This window comes from Polyodon spathula, unplaced genomic scaffold (assembly GCF_017654505.1).
Source record: "Polyodon spathula isolate WHYD16114869_AA unplaced genomic scaffold, ASM1765450v1 scaffolds_3786, whole genome shotgun sequence".
NCBI lineage: Eukaryota > Metazoa > Chordata > Actinopteri > Acipenseriformes > Polyodontidae > Polyodon > Polyodon spathula.
This window is the reverse complement of record NW_024475245.1, coordinates 1548-28618: the sequence shown is the minus strand read 5'-3', so window position 1 is coordinate 28618 and position 27071 is coordinate 1548. Positions and strand designations below refer to the sequence as shown.

The 27071-nt window shown below is 35.2% G+C and overlaps 2 protein-coding genes across 2 annotated transcripts; both read left to right on the top strand.

Annotated features, from left to right (window-relative positions):
* Nucleotides 1–608: 608 nt before the first annotated feature.
* LOC121312275 (transport and Golgi organization protein 1 homolog) lies at nt 609–15780 on the top strand (the record flags this gene model as incomplete). Its single annotated transcript, XM_041244201.1, has 19 exons — nt 609–630; nt 953–1041; nt 1309–1386; nt 1475–1585; nt 5483–5554; nt 5752–5856; nt 5970–6092; nt 8141–8246; nt 8364–8419; nt 10301–10391; nt 10474–10612; nt 10913–11075; nt 11378–11413; nt 11587–11654; nt 14168–14268; nt 14413–14538; nt 15287–15385; nt 15498–15574; nt 15688–15780. Coding segments are annotated over 19 exons (1755 nt in total), but the record flags the coding sequence as incomplete, so codon positions are not given.
* Nucleotides 15781–15882: 102 nt separating this feature from the next.
* Nucleotides 15883–17002, top strand: LOC121312276 (proline-rich protein 2-like). The gene is made up of 2 exons (XM_041244202.1): nt 15883–16215; nt 16598–17002. Exons 1-2 carry the CDS (start codon nt 15963–15965, stop codon nt 16948–16950), a joined length of 606 nt encoding a protein of 201 aa, XP_041100136.1. The 5' UTR covers nt 15883–15962; the 3' UTR covers nt 16951–17002.
* Nucleotides 17003–27071: the final 10069 nt, after the last annotated feature.

The window sequence follows — 27071 nt, the reverse complement described above, 5'->3', positions numbered from 1 at the left end:
ATACAGTAAACACTTTTTCATTTCTTGGTGTTATGACTTGAGCAAACCATTTTATTCCTCCAAAAAAGTCTCTCTGTCTCATATATAACTATGTTCTAGTAGGTAAAGCCGGTCTTTCAGACTTTTTGGTAGTGTTGCAACTAAATAGCGTGAAATGAGAGACCTGTTGTATGGTACCCTGCAGTTTTGAAGATTTATTTATTTATTTCAGTTGGTAGCTGCCCTGCCTGAGGACTGGCAACCAGGGCCCAGTTTTTACGGTGTGCCGTGGGAGCCAGTGATTATAACCTTTCTCGTGGGATGCTTGACAGTTATAATTCTCCTCTGGAGGACCCTCCTTGTAGTAAGTTTATTCAAAAATATTTATATATATATAATTCTATATATAAGATATATATATATATATTAATATAGATATATTATTATATAGCTCTTTTTTAAAAGGGTTAGCCAGTCAGGTAGTGGAATAAATTATTCTGTTTGTACTAGTTTAGAAAAAAAATAAAGAAAAACCTGTTCTTGGATTTAGGAAGTTGCACCTTAATTTTGTTGGTGTAGGTTTTACTGTGTGTTTTATTTTTACAATGTTTTTTTCCCTTTTCTTTTAGATAAAGAATAGGACATACCTATGTAAGTAACCTTATCTTACTGTTATATATGAAAACCAATGTGAAGCTTGAGATTGCTTGTTTTTAATATGCTAACGCACCAGTCTGTGTGTACATGTTATTGCATCCCAGAGCCATCACAGGGAGTGTTTGTTTGTTTTAAAACTTGATGTATTATTTTTTTTAATGTGGAAAAAATTCAGTAGTTACATTTTTTTTTCTTTTAAAATTTCTGTTTTCTGAAAAGAAAGAAACAAATGAATATGCTTGTAAATAAATATTACAATTTGTATTCTATATACTGGGTTTAAAGTTTCTAACTGCCATGTTTATTATTATTTTAGTGACAGAAAAGCAACTGGGGGAAAGAGTTCTGCAGTTATTTGAAGAAAAATGTGAAGTTCTTGAAAAAATATCAGAATTGAAACAGAAGGTAAGCACACTTTTCATTGAATCTTTACCTTTGAAAATAATATTGAAAATAATGCACTTGTTACACTTAGACCATACATATTGTTTCTTGAAAAGTTTACATAAATTATTATTTTACAGCACATTTACCAAAAGTAATCTGTTGATACAATCATTGTATAATAAATCTGTAGCTGTAAGGTTGCCCCCTGAGACTAGCAGCTACAATCAACAAGAAAAACACATGTTTTACGTTTTATATTTTATTTGTTTTACTTTGAAATTTTAGATTAAGGAAAGTGAACAGCAGTTAGTGGAGTCTGAGAAAACAAAATCCTCTTCTGCCCATGAAAATGAAAAACTTCAGGTAATAAAGCAATGTCTCAATATATGTTAAACGCTGCACATCAATTGTTGTGGTAGTTTACCATTTGTTTTCTCTTTCACTTTAAAAGGAAGCATTTAAAGCTTTACAAAAAAATAATGAAAACCTGATGGAAAAGCTCAGGACACTGCAGTCTGCTGTAGAAGAAGAAAGGAGAAAGAACCTGCATCAAGAAGAAAGAGTAAGCAGTATCATATTTTTTATATATCCGCTATCTGAAAGCCTCCAAGCAGACTGGCTGAGAACCTTCTCGCCAGAAACTGAAAGTAATAACCCTAAATAAACAACTCGGTAGACAATAAGGAAGACCCATTGCAGAAACTTTTGTCCACCGAACTAAAATGGTCTTTTTTGTTTTACTTGCCAACATTTGGAAACTACCTCCGGGGTAGGGGGGTCATACGCAAAAAACACTCTATCAAATAATAGACGTATCCCCCACAACTCAACACCACATGACCATCATGACAGTAAAAACAGACATAATGAAGCGTTCTTACCTTTGTATAAGTTAGTGATCAGTAGATATGTCGGCCACACTTTGTACATTGTGTGGATTTCGCTAACTATAATGTGCAGATTAAAAGATTTATTTTATTTGTATGGGTAAATATCAGGACTTTCTTCCTATGCATCAGGACGCGGGACATTTGCTAGGAAATCGGGACTGTGGGCTGGGATATCCCGCAGTACATATGTCGAGGTCGGCTTCAGCCCGGATCTAAATCCTGCGACAAAGCTACACCGGGTTCCGGAGTTAGGTTCTAGTCCCGGTCGGAAATGTATATAACTTACGTTTCGTCTGAATGGCGGAGGAAAAGTACAGTTGTACATGGTTAAACACGGAAAAACAAAAGTTCTCTGATGATGTTGTGACTTTTTGTGTCTTACAGATACTACAACCATCAAAAAACACAAATGTAAACCCCTCCCGTTTTGTGTACTGTTGATAAAAAAGAGACAAACAAAATTATTAGGTGTTCAAGTTATGTGTATAGTAAATTATTTGGAATTGTGTCCATTGCAACGAAATGAAATGCATGCATTTGGTGTACACAAAATTGTGCTTCGAAGGGTCATATAAGGCAAGTCACAAGTTACTCCGAAGTACTTAATTCAGTTTACTTCAGTCAGTATCCAGAGCTGTTCAAAGATGCCAAAAACAATAACAATCACCCCTAAAGATCGGATCAACGAGTTTGGCAAGGATGAATTTCACGTCTGGTAATGTGCTTTTTTTGTACTTCATGCAGCAAGGTTTACAAGGAAAGGTAAACAGCCAATTTGGGATTCTTTTCTGTGCCAGTGTCTCACAACAGTCAGGCAGGATAATGCTGCAGCTCTATTTGACAATAGCCACCTAGATGACGAAGACTAACTCCAAGTTGAACTAACATGATTTTTTCTATTACTTTATATATATATATATATATATAATATATATATATATATATATATATATATATATATATTATATATATATATCATCTAGCTCAAAGAGCCAGCTGCCCAACGTTTCGATATGTTGTACATATCTTTCTCAAGGGAGCCTGTGTTTGAATCAAAACATTGGAGGTATTTATAGGTGTTTGACGGCATGACAACTACTTGTTATTGTTTATATTCAAATCCATGATTTATTCTTACATGATGTAATGGTGTTCTATATGTGACATCACTTTTACTTATATCTTTAAATCTATATTAATTCTAATTAACATTATTTTATATAAACTTATATTTATATTATCATGCAATGCTGGCTCTGAGGATCAGCCTTGATATGGTCTCCCCAGCGCATCAGCATGCACAACTTTTGAATTAATTTTTTCTATTTAGTTATTTTTAACTTTGAGATATTTATTTTAATTAGTTAGTTTATTCTTTTCTCTTGAGTCTCGCTGGCATAATTGTTCAGTCTATTTATCCATTTACTTTCTTTTATTCTTCTAGATGTCGCATTGTCTAACTTTAGCTTTTCTATTACTACAAACTTTACATCATTTATGTCATGTCCTTGACTGGTGAAGTGCTGTACTATTGGTTCATTCATTTTTTTTATTTCTAATTAATGAAAGGTGGTTCTGAATTATTTTATATAAAGTTGTTCCAGTCTCTCCAACATATTTTATTTCATCACATTTTTCACAGGCTATTCCATAAACAACATTGCTATTTTTACAGTAGGTATTAGTTTTTAGTGGATATGTGGTGTTATGTTTAATTATATTTTTACTTTTGTCCATGTATTTACAAACTTTACATGTACTAGTGCAAGTATTTGTAGAACTTATTCTGTCAATTATTCATTTGTTTAGTGTGAACTAGAATATCACCTAAATTAGCTTCTCTTTTGAATGATACAACTGGGGCCTTAAGAAATGCTTTTTTTTCAATTTTTCTGAATTATGTAGAATCCTCAAGTGTTTCCATACTATCTTAGAAATATTGGGCAAAAGTTTAGAGTACGTCATTACTAATGGGACTCTCTTGACCTTTTTATCTCTATTTTTATAATCTAGTAGATCATCTCTTTTTAGTTTATCCACTTTTCTTAACTCTGTCTCTATAATTCTTTCTTTGCATCCTCTTTTTTTAAGATTTGTTTTTAGTACATGTCTTTGTTTTACATAGTCACTTTCTTTAGAGCATATTCTTCGTATTCTTATTCCTAGACCCTTTGGGATTGCCCTTTTAGTGTGTATTGGATGTGCAGAGGACATGTGTAAATACTGGTGCATGTCAGTAGGTTTATAGAAGAGGTCAGTCTCAATTGAACCTTCAAAGTTTTACTACGGTATCTAAAAATTATATTTCTTTTCTTGTCTATATATATATATATTTGTCTTTATTGATTAATGGCACTGGTAAGCTTGTAAATTACTTAGAATTTGAAAGTGTAAAAAATTGTATTTACACTGTAATATGTCAATACCTGTTGTGATTATTATTGTTAATGTTGTTCTGCTGGTGATAGAGCAGTAGTTTGTTATGTATTGAGCATGTTGAGCAAAGTGTGTCTGATGTATGACGATGTATTGCTGTGTTTGGATTAGGGCATTTCCCTTACTGAAGTTGCTGTAGCTACACGTGGAACAAGGGTTTTGTTATACCAATATGTTTAGTAATCTTCCAAGAGAAGGGGTAATACTGATGTTTAGTCTTTGTTTAGTTTAACGATCGTGTTTGTTTAAAACAAATACGTTTGTAAACAAAGACAGTATTCATGCAGGTTAAACAAACAAACAAATGAGAAGAAACATGTGTAATGTAAAATATATGAATGTTTATTGTAAATGGAATGAATGTTAAATAATAGTTTATTTTTGTATAAAATGATCCCAGGTTTAACCGGTTATTGAATCATTATTTAATTATTATTTAATGCTGTGTCTTTCCTTAGGAGGGAGCAGTAGTATTAGGTGGTCAGTCTTGTCTTGTGAATGTCAATTTTTGTATGTACAATCTGTTAGTCATTTGCAATCTGAGTGAAGTATCCATTAAAAATAAATGTTTATATCTGTCAACAATTGCAAGTAGGTCTTTCCTGCGTTCTAAATATCTTCGTGTTCTTGAGAGAATAATGTGATTGTATATAAAATTGCTACTGTGCTGCACTGAAAAAAATATATATTAATAAGAAACATGTGCTACAAATCAAGGATTACTGCATACCCTGGTAGCGCTTCCATTCTGAGTGCAGGCTATCGTTCCATTAAAAAAACAAAACAAAACAATTTGCCACATTTTTAGGCCTGTTTTTTAGTCACATATGTGAACGCACAAAGGTGCCTTAAACCGCAAATATTAAAGGGGTTGCAGAACTAAATATGTGGCAGCATTGGGCCAGCACAGTGGTGTGAACGGGGTCTATGCAATGCTTTCAAAACCTTTTATGACTGAGAGTCTAAGAATAGTCTTTTTTTCTTTTTGTATTATTTTCTCTAAATTAGTTAATGAAAACCTCTAAGATGACTGAGTCAATGGTGGACTATGCTTTATGCTAATTTGTATGATTTATTTTTTTTTGTAAATACTGTAGTAATGTGTGTGGTTTTTTTTTTTTTTTTTTTTCCAGTTGTCTGACACTCAAAAGTCATTCAAGAAGCTTCAGAGTTTAATTAATTCTAAGAGTGCTGAACTGTCAAAGGTAAGTTGCAAAACGTGTTTAATTTTAATTACAAATTTTGTATTCACTTTTGGTGATTAATAAACTCTTGCCTTGCATTGCTTGTAGCCTTTTAAACACAATATAGTATGTACTGGTTACTGCTGCCCAGAACTAATCAAAGTTCAATTTGACCAAGAACCACTATTTCTATCTGACTGTTACGCTTTGTGATTTAGGTACAAACTTGTTTGGAAGAGGCCAGACTAAAAGAAGCAGCAGTAAAAGCTGAACTGCAATCTGTGTTGAAAGAAAACAACACTTTAAAAGACAGTAACAAAAATGTAAGTATCTAGATACAGGAGCAAATGCATTAAGTTACTAATTTTAATGCATTTCTTTGCACAGTGATTGTGAATTGTGTTAATGAATTCATATTTGTTTCCCCCAATTTCAGCTATTGAAAGAGGCCAGAAGCTGGGAAGAGCAATACAGAGAACTTTCTGAGCAAATGAAAACACTCCAGAAGAGTCAGAAAGATTCAGAAGACACTATTGCAAGTAAAGACAATGAAATAAAGGTGTGTCTTTTTTATGATCTACCTAACATTATTTCCATTCTGAAAAATGTAGTTAGGTGCTCATTACTTTTTAGCTTTCACAGTACATCCCACTTATGATGAAACTTGGAACAGACATTCGTTAAATTATATTTAGGGCTTCTGTTCGGTTTTTATTCATTTTTCATTTTTTTTTCGGTGCTTATTTTTAGCTATTTAACTTTTATGTAAATCGTTTTTTCTTTTTTTCGGGGCTTTTGCTTTTTATATACTGCATGAAATTCTACAGAATTTTTTTTCTTGTCACAATATGTGTTAACTCGACAGTACTTGCAAACTTCATGCACCTTCTTTCCTTTTCTGCCTTCCACAACTAAATCCTTATGATCACAGGCATATGCTTCGGGGGTTTCTGTGTGTTTAGGCATTTTTTTTACATTTTGCCACAATTTGCAATTCTTTAAGTTCCATGAGCATGTAACTACTCCCTATGGAATTGCAATAGCTTTAAATCTTGCGAGAGAACAATCCTCCACTCTAGTAATTGTAATCTTGTTTTAAATCTCGCAAGCGTGTTACAATCCTCCAATAGAAATGTAGGAATTTGCTGCCACTCAGTAGTTGGGGTGGGTTTAAAGTATTCAGAACGAATCAATGTGAGATGCAAGTCAGAAAAGAGGGACTGCCATTGTGATTTTTTTTTTTTTTCATAGGTTACTGTATTTTATTTATTTTGTTCACGGGGAAAGGGATCATGTCAACATACTGAGTAACTATTTCCAGCGTTTTTGTTCTGGTGTTTATTGCATATGCACCGTTTTCATTTTTCTTGGTTAAAACAGAAAATCAGAAGCCTATGAACTGACAATCAATATACAGTGCCTGTAGAAAGTCTACACCCACTTGAACTTTTTTCACATTTTGTTGTGTCAGTGCCTCAGAGTTTCATGCATTTAAATTAGGATTTTTTTCCACTTATCTACACACCATACTCCACACTGTTAAGGGGAAAAAAGTTTTTATTGAGAAAAAAAATATATATTAAAAATACAAAACTGAAAGATCATAATTGGATAAGTCTCCACCCCCCCCCCCCCCCCACCCCAAATACAGCTTGGAAATCGAAACTGTCGTTAATGTTTAAACCTTAGATTGCGGCCCATGTTAAATTGGGTGTGAATTTTGAAGGCCGGGCTTGAAACCCAGCTAATTAAACTTGCTAGACAAGGGGGGGGACACTTATCAAATCCAAGCGAGTTTGTTCCCCCCACCGTGAATTATTTTTTTCAAATGTCTAGAATAAGAATTAATAAAAGATGTCTTAATTTGGACGTTATTATTTTTTTCACTTGGAAGTTGTGGGGTAGGATGTGTAGATAAATGAAAAAAAAAAAAAAAAATAATTTTAATACATTTTAATTCCAGGCTATAAGGCAACAAAAGGTGAACATTTTGAAAGGGGGTGTAGACTTTCTGTAAGCACTGTATAATGATACTGTGGTTGGATAGTTTTCACATGAAGGTTTTCACATGAATGCCTCTAGGTCTCAGAAACCCTTACTTGTATTTGTTTAAAATGACTTGAATAGGAGCTATTCCACATGAGGTAAATAAAGCCTCAACACTGATAGATTTAATACTTGTAAAAAGAAATGCCACCCATCTGTCACAAAATAAATGAATAAAGACGTTGCCATGAACCATTTGTCTAATTAACAGGAAGTTTCTTTTTTAGTAAAAAATATGGGTGAATTTAATGGGCACCTCCTTGTGCTGACAGTTACTTTCATCTTATTACAAATGTGCCAGTGTAAATTACATTTGTGGTTGAATAAATGTATTGGTGTATCGCACAAATGTTTTTCGAGGTTTATAGGTTGAAAGTGTATGGAAACTGTAAAAATAATACTGCTGAATGAAAATTAAGTATAAAAATGCAGCACTCCTCTTACCCTCTCCAGTGACTCTTGTTCAAGGGTAGTTTATGTATGGTACTTCCATACAGCATCTTGCATATTCCAGTGCTTACATTGTGTGTTTCCGGCTGTTAAGTTGTATATTTTATTTAGGTTTTGTCTGATTGCATTACTGAGTTAAGACAGCTTGAAACCGAAGCTAAATGTGAGACTGTGGAGTTGCAGAAAGGAGATGCCAAGTCCAATGAAGAAACTCAAGGTGATTTGTTTGACTATGTTAACATTCCTATAGGTCTATATTGTAAAAACATGTCCAATTTATGTAATAAATTAGTGTTTTACAATATGCACAATTTTAAATCAAAATTACTTTCAGGTAAAAAGAATGATGCCATGAAGAACAAGATAAAACAGATGATGGACGTGTCACGGGTAAGTCTGACTTTCTTTCATTGACCAATAAATGTCTTCTACTCAATTGTCTCTTTAGTATTGATGTATTCTAACAAAATAAACCAGATACATTTTGTACAGTAACCTACTATACATTGTCTAGTTAAGGATGCACTTCTTATGTTGCCATTTTTTTGACCAAAGGTTTGTATCTACAGTTACATATTATTGGTTCACTATTTGCTGTGGACAACACACATCCCCTGTTTACACGAGCCACTTTTAGACTGACCGAGACGGCTTGGGTCTTTTTTTTTTCTTTTTTGTAATGGTCTGTTTTTTGGTTTACTGTGAATGCAGTGGTCCCCATACACTCATGGGCAACGCCCCCACTGTCAACATCAAACAGGCACAGACAACAGCAACAGGAAGTTGGCATTCTTACTCTGACAACAACCAAAAATGTATTTGACAGAATGCTGAGAGAGTTTTATAATGTGAAAAAACATTTTATAATTCATGTGGGATAAAAGTGAAACAAGCCTACTTGCCATAAAACTTAGTTAGAAATAATACTTTTCACACATCTACAAACGTAGCCTGTGATCGTATTTTGATACCTATCAATATGAAGAAATGTTTGGTTTTTATGGGTATCCATCTAGAATTAAACAAGTCATTACAGTAAAGTTGCTAAGAAAATGAAAGGTTTCCTTCACACAGTGGATACAGTCTTTTGTTTAAAAGCACTGTGCTTTTCTGCACGCAGTGCTTGTTTAATTATGTACACCACAGCACTAACAGTTATACAATTTGAAAAATAAAGCTGCAAGCTTGTGGACGTTTTAATCAATTTAAATGTGCAGGCTTTATGTTTTAAATGTGTCATTGTAAGTGTTTTAGCCTTCATTTTTTGTCCCAGTCAGAAACAGTACAATTGTTAAGTCTTCCCAGTTTGCTGTTGTATTCACATTTGTTTTACGTACAAAACCGTATCGATGTGTTCAGCAAGTTTTAACTGCAGAGTGATTTGTTGGGTGAGTTGGTGCCATTCAATATAAAATAAACAATCTTATGCGCTGTGTTTTAATTCAAGTTGTTATGATCTGCAATAAATGCACTGTGTTTAATTTGGTAATTAAATTATGATTGTGCTGTTATATACTGTTATTTTAACGGCTTCAGAGTTGCTATGGCGTCCGTGAATTGAAGAAAGAAATATAGTCCTCATTTTTCACTCTGGAAATCTGATAACCCTAGATATGTATATATAAAGCACTAGCTTCAGGTCCAAAAGCACTTTACTTTTAAACAAAGGACTGTATTCACCCCCTACAAGGACATCTTTTGATCTGTATTTTAAATAGTATCATCAACAGTACCATGATGCATTGTTAGTATGTGGTAAATAACCTTGAGTGCTGGGGGAGAATGGACACAATTGAAAGTCACATAGGGGAAAAAGGGGTGATTTGATATGACGTCATCAGGCACGCATTACAGTTCAGGGGTTATGCCTGCGCAGTCTGGGCCAAAACCGTCTCAGGCCTGTGCTCAAGTGTAAACGGGTGGCTCAAATGATAATCTTCTAAGCTGATCGACTCTGAGCCAGGAAGTTGTAAGTGTAAACGTACTAACACTGTATTGGAATCGTTGGAAACTGAAGTTTGAATATGATCAGGGCAGAAATTATTATTATTATTATTATTATTATTATTATTATTTATTATTATTATTATTATTATTATTATTATTTTGTTTAATAGACATAGTTTCACAATCAAAATATTTGACTTCCTGAGTTTAGCTAGTATAAGATTTGTGGTAATTGTTTTATAATTAGGATTCCAGCTGTAATCTATGGCTGTTTCATAATACATGTGATTTTTTTTTTTTTTTTTCATTTATCTTTTTATATAGATAAAGACAACTCTGACAATTGTTGAAGGAGAACGAGACCGATATAAGGCAAAACTACTGGCTGAAGAAAATTCCAGACACCAACTGGAAGGTAGCTTGTATATTTGTTCATGCTGAATGTTTCTACTCTAAACCCATTCTAGAATAGTATTTAAATCCAGGCTGTTTTTCAGAGCAAATAAAAAAGCTGGAGCATGGTCATGCTTCTTTGAAAAGCGAGAAGTCCCATCTCGAAATTGAATTCAAGACCATGGAACAGAAACTGGACATCATGGATAAGTTGTACCAACAGAAAGAGAATGCACTCCAGCAGTGAGTATTCAAGCAGCTGTCTGCTGGTAAATTGTTGGGAGAGGACAGTGGTTCAATTCATTGCCTAACTGTTGCAAATTATATTTGACCCCCTTGAAGAATACCCTTGATTTGTTTAAACAGCATCACAATCGTTTAATACAGTAAATAGGGCTCTATACTGTCTAACGTCAGCCTCAGTTTGTTACATTTAAAAAGGACTACAAACACTTAAACAGTATGTAATGGGATAACTACAGATTTGTATAATATTTGCAACACTTAAAAGGGAATGATAGGAGAATGCTTGCTTCTTTACAGAAAACTAACACAGGAAGAGTATGAGCGTCGTGAAAAGGAGCAGAAACTATCTGAAGTCGATAGCAAGGCTGTGCAAGCACGAGAAGAATTAAAGATTTACAAGCAAAGAATTCAAGAAATCGGGGAGGAATTACAAAAAACAGACCGCTTTTATAAAATTCAGGTATGTTTGTTTCAGAAGGTGTGTTTTTTTTTTTGTTTGTTTAGTTTTTTTCTTGACAGTTGTACAGATCCAACTCGGGATACAATTCTATTATGTAGCTAAAATGGTCACTTGTTGTCCAATGTATTTCTGAGAAATACACATTTTTATTGGTAATCTGTAAAAAAAAAAAAAAAAAAAAAAAAAAAAAAAGACTAATTGAAATGAATTGTGGTTTACTTGCTTTTGACCTATTGCTTGCAATTTATCTACGTTTTTTTGACTGGCTTACCAATTTATTTTTTTCTTTTTATTTTTTTAAGATTGCATCTCATGAAAAGAAAGCACATGAAAACTGGGTAAGTGTTAAATGCCATCCATATATATTAAACACAAGTGCTTAATTTAGACAAACGCTATGACTAGAAATAATTGAAAAATACTTGAAAAAACATTTGTAATTTCATTTTAATTAATATTTCTTAATGGTAAAATGGCGTAATACTGACCATTTTGACTTTATTTTCAACAGCTTAATGCACGAGCTGCTGAAAGGACTTTAGTGGAAGAGAAGAGAGAAACTTCAAACCTAAGACAAAAGTGAGTTGCATCCAAATTGAATTTTGGGAATTCTGTGTGTTTGTAATATCGTTTCACACTAAACGTAATACCCTAAAGCAGTGGTTCACAATCTATGGTCCACGGACCACTGGTGGCCCCCTTCAGTTGGTCCTTTGAAAGCTTACATAATTACTGAAAGGAAGCGGCAGCATAGTTTAGATCCCACTGCAAACCCAAAATGGTAGACCTTAAAAAGTCAGCTACAGAAGTAGGAAGAGAATGCATACATGGAGAATATATCCAAATTAAAAAAAAAGGTCAAAACTCTCCATCGTGTAGTTTTTGGAGTGTCTAAAATGTATTCTTTACGAGGTAGTTTTCGTGCATTGTGCTCATGTGCACTCAACACAGCAATTTGTAAAGTGAGGGATAACACATGACATGGCGTGCGCTGCATCACATTGACTTAAGGCAGTATTTGGGTTGGAGGCATGAAGTGAAGCTGAGTGCCTTCAGCTAACAAAGCTGTTAATGCAACACAGCGCACAATTCCTGGAGTGTGTTATCACGCTTATAAAACAGATACAATAAAAAAAAAAAAGATTTGTTATATATCCTTCCACTTTGGAGGAAAATAGTTCTTCCCAAACAAGGTTCTATTTGTTGTAAACATTAAACTGGAGGCTTTCAATGTTTCCATTTATTGTAATTAAAGTGAATGAAGCCTCCGTGCTGGTCTCAATCTCTGTGTGAACAGAGCTGACATAACCCATTAGCCTTGTTAGTGACCAAGCATTTAAAAATGCCAGTCATGTATTTTTGTTGATAATGAAAAGATACAGAAAAGGAGGCAAAGGAAAAGTTGACTATTTCACATTACAAAAACACATTAATGGCATTTTTAAACACTTGGTCACTAACAGGCTATCATTGCGGTTTATGCTGGCACTGTTTACGGAGCAATGAGACCAGTATGGAGGCTAACATAACACAATTTAATAGCCTACTCTAGACCAGCAGAATTACACACTGAAGCATAGAATCTTTTTTTTTTTACATTTTTTTTTCTCAGTAAATCTGTGTTATTAAAAGTAAAGTAGAACCTTTTTTTAAAACCCCAATTTTAAAATAACTTTGCCCACAGAAACAGGCCCACCCAGCACATTAAAACAAAGGAAGGCAAACGGTTCTTTTAATATTAGTGATATTTTCCTGTGCGCTTATTTTTCAGTAAGCTATACGGTTTATTTTGTGGTCCATCGAGATTTAAAAAATAAATAAATAAATAAAAAATCATCCAGTGGTCCGCGAAAAATACGTTTGAGAACCACTGCCCTAGGGAGAGTGCCATCTGCTACCGTTCTTCACACCAGAGGAAAATCTTATCAAAGTAATTCATTGTGTATCGAGTAATCCTCAAAACAGAATGAATTGCTTTGTGATTTAAAACAAAAGTGTAATAGGTGTAAAATACCTCACTTCCTAGTCAATACCAAAAATGCATACCATAGCAAATACCTAGCATCTACTAAACTGATACTTGCATACATTTTGTCATAAAAAGCATACACTAACAGGGTTTTCAGAATACTGTAATTCACTAAATTTAGCTCTCCACATTGTGCTATTACAAATATCTAAAATATGTCACTGTGCTTGCTGTGGTGTATTTACTATTGAAAATAGCAGAATGAACATGCTGCAATTTGAACTTCGTAGTTTTGTTTTTCAGTAAAAAAAAAAAAAAATGTAACAGACAGGTCTTCTGATTACAATACATGCTGTCGGATCATAAAAGTTGCAGTCCCCAATTCCACACACATTTTCAGCCAGTCTTGTATTGCAGGGGCCTTGATACTCCAAAGTCAATTTGTTGATCTTGTCTTGCTGTGAGCAGAGCTGAAATAAAGCTCTTTCATTGCACTAATGGAGTACTTTGTCAGACACTGCAAGCAGACCACTACTAGTCTAGCATATGTTTAAACTATCCAAAATTGCGCCAGAATGAACCATTATAATCATTTTTTTCAAAAATATACACCCCCCCCCACACACTTCCTCCATCGGTGTCCCTTACTACCTTCTAAGTGCCACGTGCCTTAAAATTAATTGAAAACTCTGCACTAATAGTGAACTGTAATTAAATTGCTTAGGCTTCTTTCTCTATGAGCATAAGGTTCATTCCACTTCGTTTCTGTTTTTTGTTTTTGCACAGATTATATTGAGGTGTATGTGCTAATAACACAGTAGTCTGCTTTTTGAAGAAAATATTTTTGTTAAATACACTGCAAGTTCTGGACCTGGTCCCTTCTGGGAATGCAACAAGGAGTGATTGCACATTCTCATTATCACTTTACACAGCTGTCAAGTTCAACTATTGGTATCATCCGGTTTAAAAAAAAAAAAAATAATAATAAAATACTGGTTAGCAGGCATATTTGTTGTAAGTTCAATCCATGTGTAATGCATTCTTTTGCATTTCTATTATTATTTCTAGGAAATAAGTGTATTTGAAATTATGGCTAGTGAATCATTCTTTCTATTTTCCCCAGACTTGTTGAAGTTAATGATAAACTCAAAGAAATCCAAAGAACTTCCCTAATTAAATCAACCCCTGGCCGCCCAGATAGACAGATCCCACCACCACATAGAGGTAAGATTGGGTTGTTACATTTTCACATTTTCACTAATGAGACCAGCGTTATTTTTTTAAAACTAATATTTTTCCCTTTGTGTTTTTAGGTTCATATCACCTTGATCATATGATATGGTAATTGTATTTTCTTTTTAAAACCAGGCACACTGAACCATAACAACTGCTACGGCCCACCTCCTGTGAGTGGAGGTGACCCTTCCCACCCACCAATGATTGAGGGCCCTGGGCACCCTCCTTCTGCTCCTGTGGGCAGAAGAGAACCCTTCGGTAAGTCAGGTAGTCTAACCAGTAGAATTGTAACCCTTACCATAAAAACTTTTTAAAACTACTTTTTTCTTCCAAATAATTGAATACATTGTAGAGATGCTTCTCTGTATACACAACTGTATATGTTAAGAGCAATTCAGTTTTTCAGTTGGAGATGCCAAATGATAGGCAGAAGGATTCTAAGACAACCATATTCAAGTTTGAGACATACTCACTGCAATGACTGTATTTATAATTATCTAACAAATTGTTTGAACACTTCCTACCTGCTGCTGATCTACTGTTCACGTTCCAAACACAGATCGTGCGGTACTGTAACCCCTGCTTCTAATCTTCATATACGTACAGCACTTGCTCATTTTATTTTCTAAACCAAAAAAGTAGGGTTGCAACCTCTTCCCAAAAGGATTCTTTTTTTTTTTTTTTTTGCACACCTGCAGGGTATATTGTGTCATTTTCAAAAATGTATTCACCTGGTCCCACCCCAACAAGTTTGTTGAAAATAAATGCTAATTTCCTCCAAATCAAAACATTGCTCAATGAAATACTTAATTCACAATTCAGATATGTAGATGTATATCATTTTAAAATGACATACTGTCCAAGAAGTCCTAAAACTATTTTAAATTCACTTTAAAATGTGTTCATTTTAAACTTGACATTTTTCTGTGGCAAAATTGTTTTTGTCACGTACATTTTGTTAAAAGAATCCATCTTGCATTATGTTAACATTTAATTCCTTTCACAGGTCACATGGATGGTCAATTTGGTCCAAGAAGACCCCCACCTGAAACTTCCACACGATTTTCTGGCCCTGAACGTGGACTTCCACCTCCATTTAGAGCAGGTATGCTCATGCAAGATACTATGCTTTTTTAAATTGATTTATTTTACAGAGAACTGTATTATGTTGGCCTGAATTGTAACTAACTCATAAGTACATTTTATTTATGTTCTAGATGTTGGAGAATGTGCCCCACCATTGATTTCTAGTGGCCCAAGGACTTCCTCGCCTAGCATTCCATTGGATGACTCGGTAAGTCAGCGAGATGGTTTGATAACTAGTAATACAACATAAGTTGTCTCTTCTTGTATCTCTGTCCTGTATTTTTTCTTTCTTCATTCACTTTTTCCTCTTCTGTTCAAAAGCAAATCCCTGTTGAACCTCAGGCTTTATCTTCTTCCCCACCAAAAGAACCAGCTACTGTGAGTATACAGAGCAGGGTTGCATGGTGTATGTAACTAATTGTGGGGACTGATATGCTTTATAAAAATGTATGTATTTATATGGGGAGCACACCAGAAATGTGGATTATAACATACACCACTAACGGAAGAGGGCATGGTTCAGCAGCTTTTCCCAAGTGCACCTGCTTTGTTTAAATTAAGCCAAGTAATTGATTTTTTTTAATTCATTTTTTTAGATGAACTCTAAAGCTGAAGATGCACCATCATTTCCAGGGGCTCCGATCATGAATTCACCAGTGACCGGTCCTGCACATCCACCACCATCAAAAGGATTTGCCCCTCCACCAATGACCAGACCTCCCAACGGATATGGCCCTCTGCCCTTCGCTGGGCATCCTCTACCTGTCCCAGGCCCTCGCTACAGACCTCCACATCCAGTTAGAGGACCCTATGGTCGCATGCTATATGGGCCTGCTCCGCCCTGGAGTGGTAATACTTTAAGCATTTTTTGTACACCACATTTATTCATGTGATTAATTAGGCAATGTTTTTTGTAACTGGAATATCTCAGTCATGGCTAATTATTTGTACCAGGGCTTTATAAACTGTAGGTGAATTTTAGTTCATCAAGGATCAGTTTCACCCGTCAGTTGCCATTTCTTAGTGTGATCTGTCTCGTGTTAAAAAATAAATAAATAAATAAATAAATAAAATCCTTTTTGGAAAAGTGCCAGGGAATATAAATGGTATAACCCCAACTTTGAAAGTCCATAAGCATTATAAACAATTTTATAACAGTATATTTAATCTCAGTATCTTTGCATCACAAAATCCTAAAACTTTTTTTTTTTTTTTTTTTAAATATCTCTAGGTTGTGGACCACCTCCACCGCACAGAGACTATTGGCCAGGACCTCCCCCTCCATTTGGCTTAAGGGATTTTGCACCTGGAATGAGAGACTTGCCCTCTGGTTTTCCACCACCACATGGACCTTGGGACTATCCCTTTCCACCCAAAAACATGCTTCCTGGGACTGTTCCTCCACCAGGCATGAGAGACTATCCAGGCCCACAAGGTCCACCACCACAGATGGGTCCCAGAGACTTCAAAGCAGGCCCCCCAGTACCACAACAGATGAGCCCAAGGGACTATCCTCCAGGCCCTAGTTTGCCACCACAACAGATGCAACCCGGAGACTTCTCAAATTCACAGAATGGGCCATAAATTTCACCTAATGGTGGTATTTTATTCAACTAAGCAGAGCAAAAAACTGTTTCTGTTCTTTTATTTTTAAATTCTGTACAATAGTAAAAAATAAATTCATTATTATACTGATGTCTTGTCAAACTGTGTTTGGAATTCAAGCAAATCTTAAATGAAAACATAGATCACTTCTGTGTGGCCTATTACTGTGCAATACATATTTCAATGCAACAATAGGTCAACATCGAAATAACTTCAGTCAAGTGGCAAGATAGGGAACAAACCTTTAGGTAGTTTTTCCAGAAGTTTTTGAATTTCTATGTCCACGTTAAAATGAATGTATGTATCTTCCTTTCGTGAAACCAAGGGAGTGTCTTGCATATGGTTCAAATCAATCCCATTCAAATTTGTCTGAAAAAATATCTATTTACTGAAAATTAAAACAGCATCACAAAATGATAGTGTTCAGCTACAAATGTTGCTGACTGAAGGTTGTGTCAACTAATTTCAATACAAGTAAACATTATTAACATAGTAATATGGTCTCATGTTGAAGTGGTTTAAATGGTAAACAACAGAGGTGTTGTCTATCAAACCCCTCCAAGTGGGATTTAGTGCCTAGTCAGAGCAAGACTGATCAAGCACCTGTATTCCTGTCCAATTTGAAATTTCATAACTACAATCACCAAAAAGTGTGTAATCTGCATAACAAAAAAATTATAATCTGTATATCAAAAAGTATTTCAAAAACTAACATTTGTTACACGGACAAACTAAGACTGTTTATAAATGTCTAATAAAATAGTATTATTGTTGATTAATATAAACCCTTTTCTTAGAACAGCCTAACAATTGTAGAGTATGTTCTGAATCACAAGCCAAAATATTTAGAAAAAATAAAAGCCACCCTTCATGCTAACGCTCATGTAGGGATCAAAGCATTGTCCAGCATCTGAGTCTAAACTATTCTATATTAATTGTAAGTAGTGTCATTTCTGGTTCAGAAGGTAACCATGGTAACAAAGTGCCTGACAATGAAAACAAATCATTTTGCATTAGGCAAATAGAATCACAGTTTGCATCAAAAAGTCATTATTTACAGATTACTCGTGCCCCTCACAGCAATACAAGGTTACTAAGATGTCAACCCTAATGACTAATTCATGTTGAAAACAACAAAAAGCATTAGAATATATATTCACAATAGAATTTTTTTTTAGCAATTAATTACATGCATCTCTTAGGTTTAAGGACAAACAAATGTATTCCACAGTATTTACATTATGTACTGCAACAATATACTAAACAGTACGAGAACAAACAGCCAATGCAAGAGCATTCCAAAAAAAAAATGTATAGCACAATATGAACAATGTTACTATACCTTCGAAAGCTCCGATGAGTGCAACAGGAGGTTAGGAGAGTGAATGATGAAGCTACGTGCAGGACCAACCAAAAACAGCATGAAACAAAACAGTCACATATTACACAGCAGTATTAGTACTGCAACTAAATCAGACATGATATCAATACTGTATTTCTCAATCTTCAATTTAATGCATGCCAGTTAAGATTTCTGAAAGCCTATTACACATATTGCTTGGATCCAGTTCCTAATAGTAATAGCAGTTTAATGTATTTGTTAAAATTGTAATATCTGTGTAGTACCTTCCAACAATTATCTTTAGCAGTCTCAGTGTTTCATTTTTTGATAAATATAATTCTCTCCAATTTGGAATGTCCAAGAATTTTTTTTGGTGACTCAGCACAGCCAGGATGCAAACCTGAGCTGTATGACTCTCCCTGCACACCACACAGCTGTGCTTTTACCAGGGGAGCCACTCGGGGGACCCCAGCAGTTTTTAGGCAACCGTTTTACTGTATTTTCAATAATGCTAAAGCTAGAGAAAATCCTTACCTCAACAACAACCACTTTAGATCCCTTGTGAATAATAATAATAATTTTACCAGGCACTCTTGTGGTGAAGGAATCTGGTGATCCTGCTCCAGCATCCTCCTCTTCCTGTAACTAAATTCTCTCCTCACCAAGTGCTAAAATCTTCCTTTAAATAAAAGGAAAAAAATTCAAATGCATTATATATTTTTTGCAATAAATACAGTTTATACCTCTGTATGAAAAGCCCACACTTTGCTTATCCAGTCTACTTTAACGATTAACAGCCCAGTGCCTGGAGGTTACTTTTTCAAATGATAATGGTCAGTTTTGGTGATTTTTCTAGTCTTTCTATAGATGCTAAAACATAATGCACTTTTGCACCCTAGACACTTTTTGATTTTGGGGAAAGTCAGGGCAGGTTTGTACACTTATGTAATTCATTATCAAAGTAGTGATAATGAATGCAAGCGATGCAGGTAAGCATTTAATAGCAACTTTTAAAGTTTCCCTGTATGTTTTCTATGATCCCACAGTGGATCACTGTATTGCACTGAGTTTTGTACACTTCCACTAGTGACCTCTGTTATGTGCATAAATAAGCCAGAAATAACTTCATTTGAGTCTTACCTGCAATGCAACAAAGTATTACAAATATATATTTAAAAACAAATGTAAAACAGGTGACTAATCTTAAAATTACCTTACAGGGACTGGCTGAACATTAAAAGGAAAATCTTTGCTAAAAGTCAGAATATTTAATGACTGTTGATAAAGAGAAGACACATAAAATGAAATTTAAGGTTTTTTGACTGTACATAAACTACATTATAAAGTAATCTATACATTGATCACACGTCTCGGTTGCACCTGTGTCCTGTCAATCAGAAGTAGAGAAACAATTGGGAACACACTGATCGCTATGGCAATTCTTAATAAGGATGCCAGGTTAACCTTCAATATTCCAATCAAAAGCTGCCCAAGAACTCTGGTCAGAACACCTTACCCTCCCAAAAGAGACTCTCGTTACACGCTGCCACTCTGTCTATTGCTGTACCATTAGGGTGGTGCGATTCCACTGAATATCTATCCCCAACATTGTATTGCTGCATCATTTAAAATAGCGTTAAAAAAAAAGAGAAATTTCAAAAAAGGACGCCAAGATGAGTTTTTAAATAGGACAACATCATCATTTGTAAACTGGAAACACTAAATCATAAGATATGGCAGTTGTAAAAAATAAAATGAATAGCAATTTACCAAATGTTTAAACTTCATTTTTTTTGTTACAATGTTTTTATTATGCTGGCTCTGTTTTTGTAATGTAATACTTGCATACAGTTCAGTTTAAAAAGTACATACTAGGTTCCAGTTTTTCCAAATCTTCCAGCTTGAACTCTTCAGGATGGGTGGACTACATTAAAGGAAACAGAAAGACAATACATCACATACATCACCCCCAATAATGCCATTCTGTACTGGAAACAAACTTGTTTTATGTGACAGTCATTATTCAGTCTTACTACAGTACAGGAAGTGGCTAGTAAAAGGGTACAGCTTTAATCTAAAGCACTGTATGTGAAAAACAGCATATATGCTAAGGGCTGGAACATCTAATACATTTACAATCATGTATTTATATCTACAATGACTGTACTGATTTGTTTCTTCTGATTTTGCAAATTAAAAAAAAAAAGTCAAAATTAATCTGACACATACCTCCAAAGCTGCACTCCGCAATTCAAGGCATGTTGCAACTTTCCCTAATGTTTTCTGCAAAGAGAGAAAAACATAAATCCCAAGACTGATGTAATTATACATGTATAGAGCTGTTTTAGGGGTTGTGGTCTATTTTCTTTGAGGGCATGTACGCACATCCTCTGTACTGGGAGATCCTTTGAATCTCCCCGAGAACTGTTTCTATGCTATGTTACAGTGAAACTGGAATGCATCCGTTTACTTGGTGGCTGCCCTCACTCACTGTCAGAGGTTTATTGGCTGGTAAAAGCAGGGAAGCATTTAACAGATTTGTTTATTTTTATTCTTCAAAGCACTGTTTAAAAAAAGATACAGGGACACAAGTAGTGTAATCAGAAATAAAGTAGCCTGATTCTTATTCTGTATTTATCTTTACAAATGTGTACTTGTTTGTATTATATGAAGAACCTTAGCAGTGCATGTGTAACAGGTAGCTGTCACCTTTGGCTATCTCCTTCCTGGACTACACCACCTGGTGGTTGGCTAGTGAGCACCAACTCACTGGGAAATACTTCCCCTAGTAGTACTACACAGAAGACTTCGCACTCAGGTAAGTACCAATTACTTCTAAACACTTTCTTTTCTCAACGCAGGTTCCTTTCAATCCGGGGTCCACACACCAGATGCGCAACAAAGAGGCACGCAACTGGCAAATAGTAAAAGAACTTTGATTGCGGTAGAAAAATCTGAATATTAAAACAATACTAAAAGATGTTAAAAAGCCAGTCGGAAGCAGCCCCACAATGGAACCGGAGCCGAAGGTCACGCAAAAGCTTTTATCGAAGATGGTCAAGACAACAGGAACCACAGTCTGGAGTCCTCCACGAGCAAGAAATTGCATCGCCTCGTCTGGATTGGCTTCTGCTGCGCTGCCAGTCTCCCAGAGCCTCAATCACCACTGCAGTCCCCCTGGGAGAGAAGATAGAGAGGAACGAAAACAAGAGTAAGAAGAGGAAAAGAATATAGGGAACTGGGTAAGGAGTAGTTCACACATATATAAAAATGGGTCTCGCCGTGGAATCAGGAACCTCCGTCTCCAGTAAACGTGTTCCTTGTATATTCTATGGGGTGCGGTGCAGTTGCAATCGCGGAAGATCACCACAAAGCAGCAGACCATCAGACAGGTCCCGCTGTGCAAAAACAAACCTTCCGAAAAAATATCCAAGTGAAATATCACTGAGAAGCAGAGAACACCAGAGGGCGCCCCAGACACAAAATAAGTAGTCAATAGTCAATGTAGTCAATAGCCAGGTGGTTCTCCCTACGTTTATTCACCAGCGGTCACAGTAAAGTACTACAAACAAATAGATACAAGTATCAATATAGATTATAATATATTATTATATATATGATATATTATATATATATATTATATATATATATATATATATATATATATAATAATTTCGATGAACTATATAAAACACATTAATCTATATATAAAAACAGCACCCCAGCCTCGCTACCTTAGAGAACATTCCCAATTCCACCTGCAGCGTAATCAGGCTGTATTGCGTTTATACGCCGAAACCCGCTTCTTTATTTGCTGTTAATCTTTTAGTTATAGTCAGCTCGATCCCTATACCTAGGTCTCTTTTACCTCTACTGCTCAATCTGTCCCGTCCTTTTCCTGAGTGAGCTTTGAGTTTTGTCTCAGGACAAAGCAATTACATATTAATATTTATGATAAAAGTATTAGACACAAATATTGTAAAAAAAAAAAAAAAAAAAAAAAAAACCACATTAAAAAGTTATAAATTAAATGTAAGGCTGTAATTGCCAAATCAAGAGGGGAAAATAGCTTTTCGAATCAGATCTCTTCCCTTTGATCAAATGAAAAATACTCAGTTTTGTACAGTGAAACAGCGCCCCCGCAAAAGTAGAAACCTACCTTTTGATCTTCTGTTAAATGTAAAGAATTGGATGACTGAACCTCTTTCTGTAGCTGCCTTGCTAATCTAAATAAAAACCACAAACAGTTTGTATTAATAAAGTGTCGTATGACAGCTATGGTGGATTACTCCATCACAGTACAACATCACTGTCATGTTTCCAACACACGATACCGACTACGTTGCCAGTTCAATTAAAAATGTTATATATTTGTGATGGTAGCAGAGGGAGGTATATGATCTGAAATATCTGCTCTGTATAGTAGTACAGTAAACTAAATAAATCTCCTTAGTTACAAATTGTGTTTTTGTTTTGTGTTTGTATTTATGAAAAGCTAATGTTTACACACTGGTTAAAAAGGTAACCAGTTTTGGTCTTCTCTTTTCTAACAATAAAACCTTGTGCAATAAACAGCTCATGAAGCAAGGAAGTTTTGTGAACCTATTCAAAACCTAAAAGAAGTTACAAGAGAATCCCAAAATATATATATGTGGTCTGGCTTACTTTCACACTGCTTTACTGCACTGGGACTATCTGAATGGAAACTTAAAAGCCAGTGTGTTCACCCAGTAGCTAAAATGTTTCTATTTGCTAATTGCTATGTATATTGCACTGGAATATAACCCTTCAAAACTGTTTTTTGTTTTCTTTTTAATCAGCAAGTCTGTATCATTAGTTCCTTTTGAAAAGTTAATGTGATCAGAATAACCTAATCAAAAACCACTGTAATTACTATACTGGACTGTGGATCAGGGTAAACAAAATAACCACCAAGCAAAATAAATAATAAATAAAATTTATACTCTTATGCTTATTCCGTTCTTTGTAATTTAAACTCACCTCTCTAGCGTCACCACTAATCTTTGTAAAAACATATAATCTTTCTGATAAGCATGTGTGTGCACACATGGATTACTTAGTGTGAATGCTCTTTTGAAGATGCAGACTTCCTCGCTTGAATTGATGGAACTTGTAAAATTTCTGCTTTACAGATTAAAAGTGGCTGTGCAGGTATGGGAAAGCACAAATAAAAAATGATGAATGCGCATGGAAGTGGTGCACCACTCAAGGACAAGGAGCTAAAGCTAAGCAGGTAGGACACACATAGGAATTGTGTTTTATTATGGACACTGTACTTATGTATATTATTGGGATAATTACACGTTTTCTATTGTGTGTGTGTGGTTTTTAGAGGATGTAGGGAAAAGGAATTGCAGCTTTTGTCTTTCAGTTATCTTCGTCTCCGATGCAGCCATACTAATACACCTGCCACACTAAAGTGAACACACAGGTAAGCATGCAAGCTTTTTAAAAAACTGCCCACAAAACTATGTGTCAGCATAAATAATGTATAGTAGCCCGTATCAGTCAGACGGGTCTGTGTGGTGTCGAGACTCAGAGACACAATCATGTGACTGGTTTAAGATGCCTATGTTGTATAGCAGACCTGAAGCTCGAACTATCAGCGACCACACTTCGGCAGTGTGGGAGGTGTTGACTTTTCAAAGAGTTGTTTGCAAAGTTCGAATCCACCTGGACACGTGATGCCTTTCTTTGCACTGGCTTTAGAAGCAGGGGCTTGCAGCAGTGCCTGAATGTGTGCTTATCTTCAATAATTATGTATAACGTGCAAGCTCCGTCACCGTTCATGTACACAGGGCAAATTGCCCTGTGTTAAACACAAAGTAGCCTATTAAACTGTGGTTGAAGTGGTACTTGTCTTTTGCGAGGTAACTAATGATGCATTATGTGATACATCATGTAAGAGGTACCTGTTTTGCATTTCGTGTTGATATATCTATTATTAATAATATATATATATATATTTATATATATATCTATTATATATATATCTATATATAAGATATAGACACCAGAGAGAATCAAGAGGTCAGAGCGCAGAGAGGACGGGCAGGGCTGCGACGTGCTCTGGAGCTTATAGAATGAAAGTGAGAAAATTGATTGTTTGTTTTGTGGGTCGTATAGAAACTGAATTGTTTGCGTTGAGATCACCCTTGAAGTCTGCTGCCACTGTCTTTGCGATTCCTCACTCTCGGCCCCTCTGTCTACTTATCAATCAATTGTGAATTTGTGCTCTTGTCTAGTTATGTATTTATTATTTGTTCTAAAGTTTGTATTAAACATTGTATACCCTTTTAACCATAGAATACACTTTATTTATGAAGTTTAACCCTAATTGTTAATGCAGCTTGTGTCAGCTGTTCCTACACTGTATTTACTAGTAGTAGTCCGTTATTGTGCAGTATTATTCTGAGCAATTGTTTGGTTGAGTTTGTGTGGCTTACTTTATTTTGTTTATTTGTGTTTCACAAGATTCAGAGTTCTTTTATTTGTTGTTTTGCGTGATTTCTGTGGCACTAGAATTATTTGTTTTTTGTTCACTAGTTTGTGTGGTTATGAATTGTTTTCTTTTGCACCTTTCCTATGGGTTAAGCGGAGCTGTCTCTCCAGCCACCCCACCCCTCCTGGTACAGCTGAGACTGAAATAAAACCAAGGTTGACCTATATATTATTAAAACGTATGTCATGGGTATTCATTGAAATGTTATTGTGATAACTTACCTGATTTCCAAAAGAGTCTGTGATGGTGTGTGTATACTACGTATAGATAAATTGTTTGCCTGGGTTATAATCTTTCCCAGGTTTTTACTTGCTATTTCCCTTGCCTTATTGGCTAGGGCCCGTCATTTCTGCTTAATTATATTGGATCTCCACCCCGTCAATATTGAATGCTGGTCCATATTAAAATGTTTGCACTGCTATACCAGCTTACTCCCTCTACCCCTTCCCACAACCTTTTGACGTTGAGATGTCGACAAGTTTGAAACGTCACCACTTGATCTGACGTATACTGCATGTGGACAGTAATGTACTATAGGGAGTTGGAACAGTTTCTGGTTGACACGAGCTCCTATACGCTTGTTGCTACAGTTCCCTAGATCTCTCCTCCCAGCATGGCTTGAACCTTCACTTCTCCACAACCTGACATGAGAATTCTAAAATGTGCACTTACCTGCCTCTTTACTCCTTCGGCTCCCCCCCTCAAGACCCACTGATCACTACCTTGCGAAAACTTCTTTTTTTAGGGCTCTTTTGAATGACTGCTGAGTTTTAAGAGGGCCCTCTTATGTCGTATTTTCTCTCTATCGAATTCTCTCCATATCGCTACCTGTTTCTCTATGTATCATCAAATGTTGAATTTGTAATTCTAAAGCTATATAGTGATCATTTACTTTATTTCTAGTGTTCCCATCTTTGTTTTTAAAAGATTTCCATAGACTTTTTTTATAGATTGCAGTTTGGTTAAATATTAATGAAAAATAGCAAAGAATATGCGTAGTGGCTCCCATAACTAAATCCCTGGACGTCATTGAGGTGTCAGGGGAAGCGGGCCACAGTTATTTATTTATGCATCTCCTCTCTGAATATCATTACATATACAAAATTATAAATATAATTTAATTCTAAAATATAATTATATCATTTACTTTCCGTGTATATATCTGTTTTAAAAATAACATGAGAAGAAAAATAACATTAGAAGAAAACCACAACCCAATTGTTTAGATGCCGTTCTGCCACTGGCACCAGTTCATTCTCACTGGGTGAAATGGGAATAACGACCGGCGCGTGCAGAGGCGTTTGCTTGTCTAATGATCCCCGCTGTGAAATTTATATTGATATTTATTTAAATTTAAATAGCTCGAGCTCAGAGAGGTGATCAACGGCAATCTGAGGTAAGAAATATTACATTTTCTCAGACTTTAGTTGTAACCAAATTCTAATAACATTATAATAAACTAAGACAAGACATTTTATACAAATATGTCTACATTAACCCAACAGGAAAATGTGTTTTTATACTATTAACTTGTTACTGTTTATTTCTCATTAGCGATTATTTTTTCCTGTCATTTCCAGTTGAAACCTCATAGTTCATTCCCATTTCCTGTTACTTTATCTCTGTGGTATTCTTTAATTATTCTGTTTTATTATCTTTTATAATTTTGTTGTATTTATCATTGTATACATCAATTTTTGCCCGCTTTGTAGTACAATGCAGGAAGCCACTTGTGTTTGAAAAGTGACACGGTATAACTTTTAGAAAGTGACGCCGCAAGGACTTTAGTCAGGGATAGTACTAGCGCTATTTCGATGGTATTATTCGTCCCCGTGGGATTTCGCTCAAAGCCTATTTCTCGTATATCGTCCCGCGTCAAAGTTTACGGACGAGACGCGTAAATTCAACATACTGCTAAAGCCTACTTCTGTTAGAGTAGTCTTGCTGCTGCTGGATGTCATCCGAATGGCAACAATAACTGCGAACTGAGCTAAGGAATACATTCGAGTCAGAGAGCGTTCATAAACGTAATTTATTTCTTCTCCTTGACATTTGTAACATGTGTCTTACGGTACATTTAAACATGTTTAACTAATTCTAATAACATTATTAATTAGACATAAGACAAGACATTTTATTCAAATAATAGTCTACATTTTAACCCAACAGGAAAATGTGTTTTTATACAGACTTCAACTTGTAACTTGTTTTTTTCTCAAATAGCGATTATTTTTT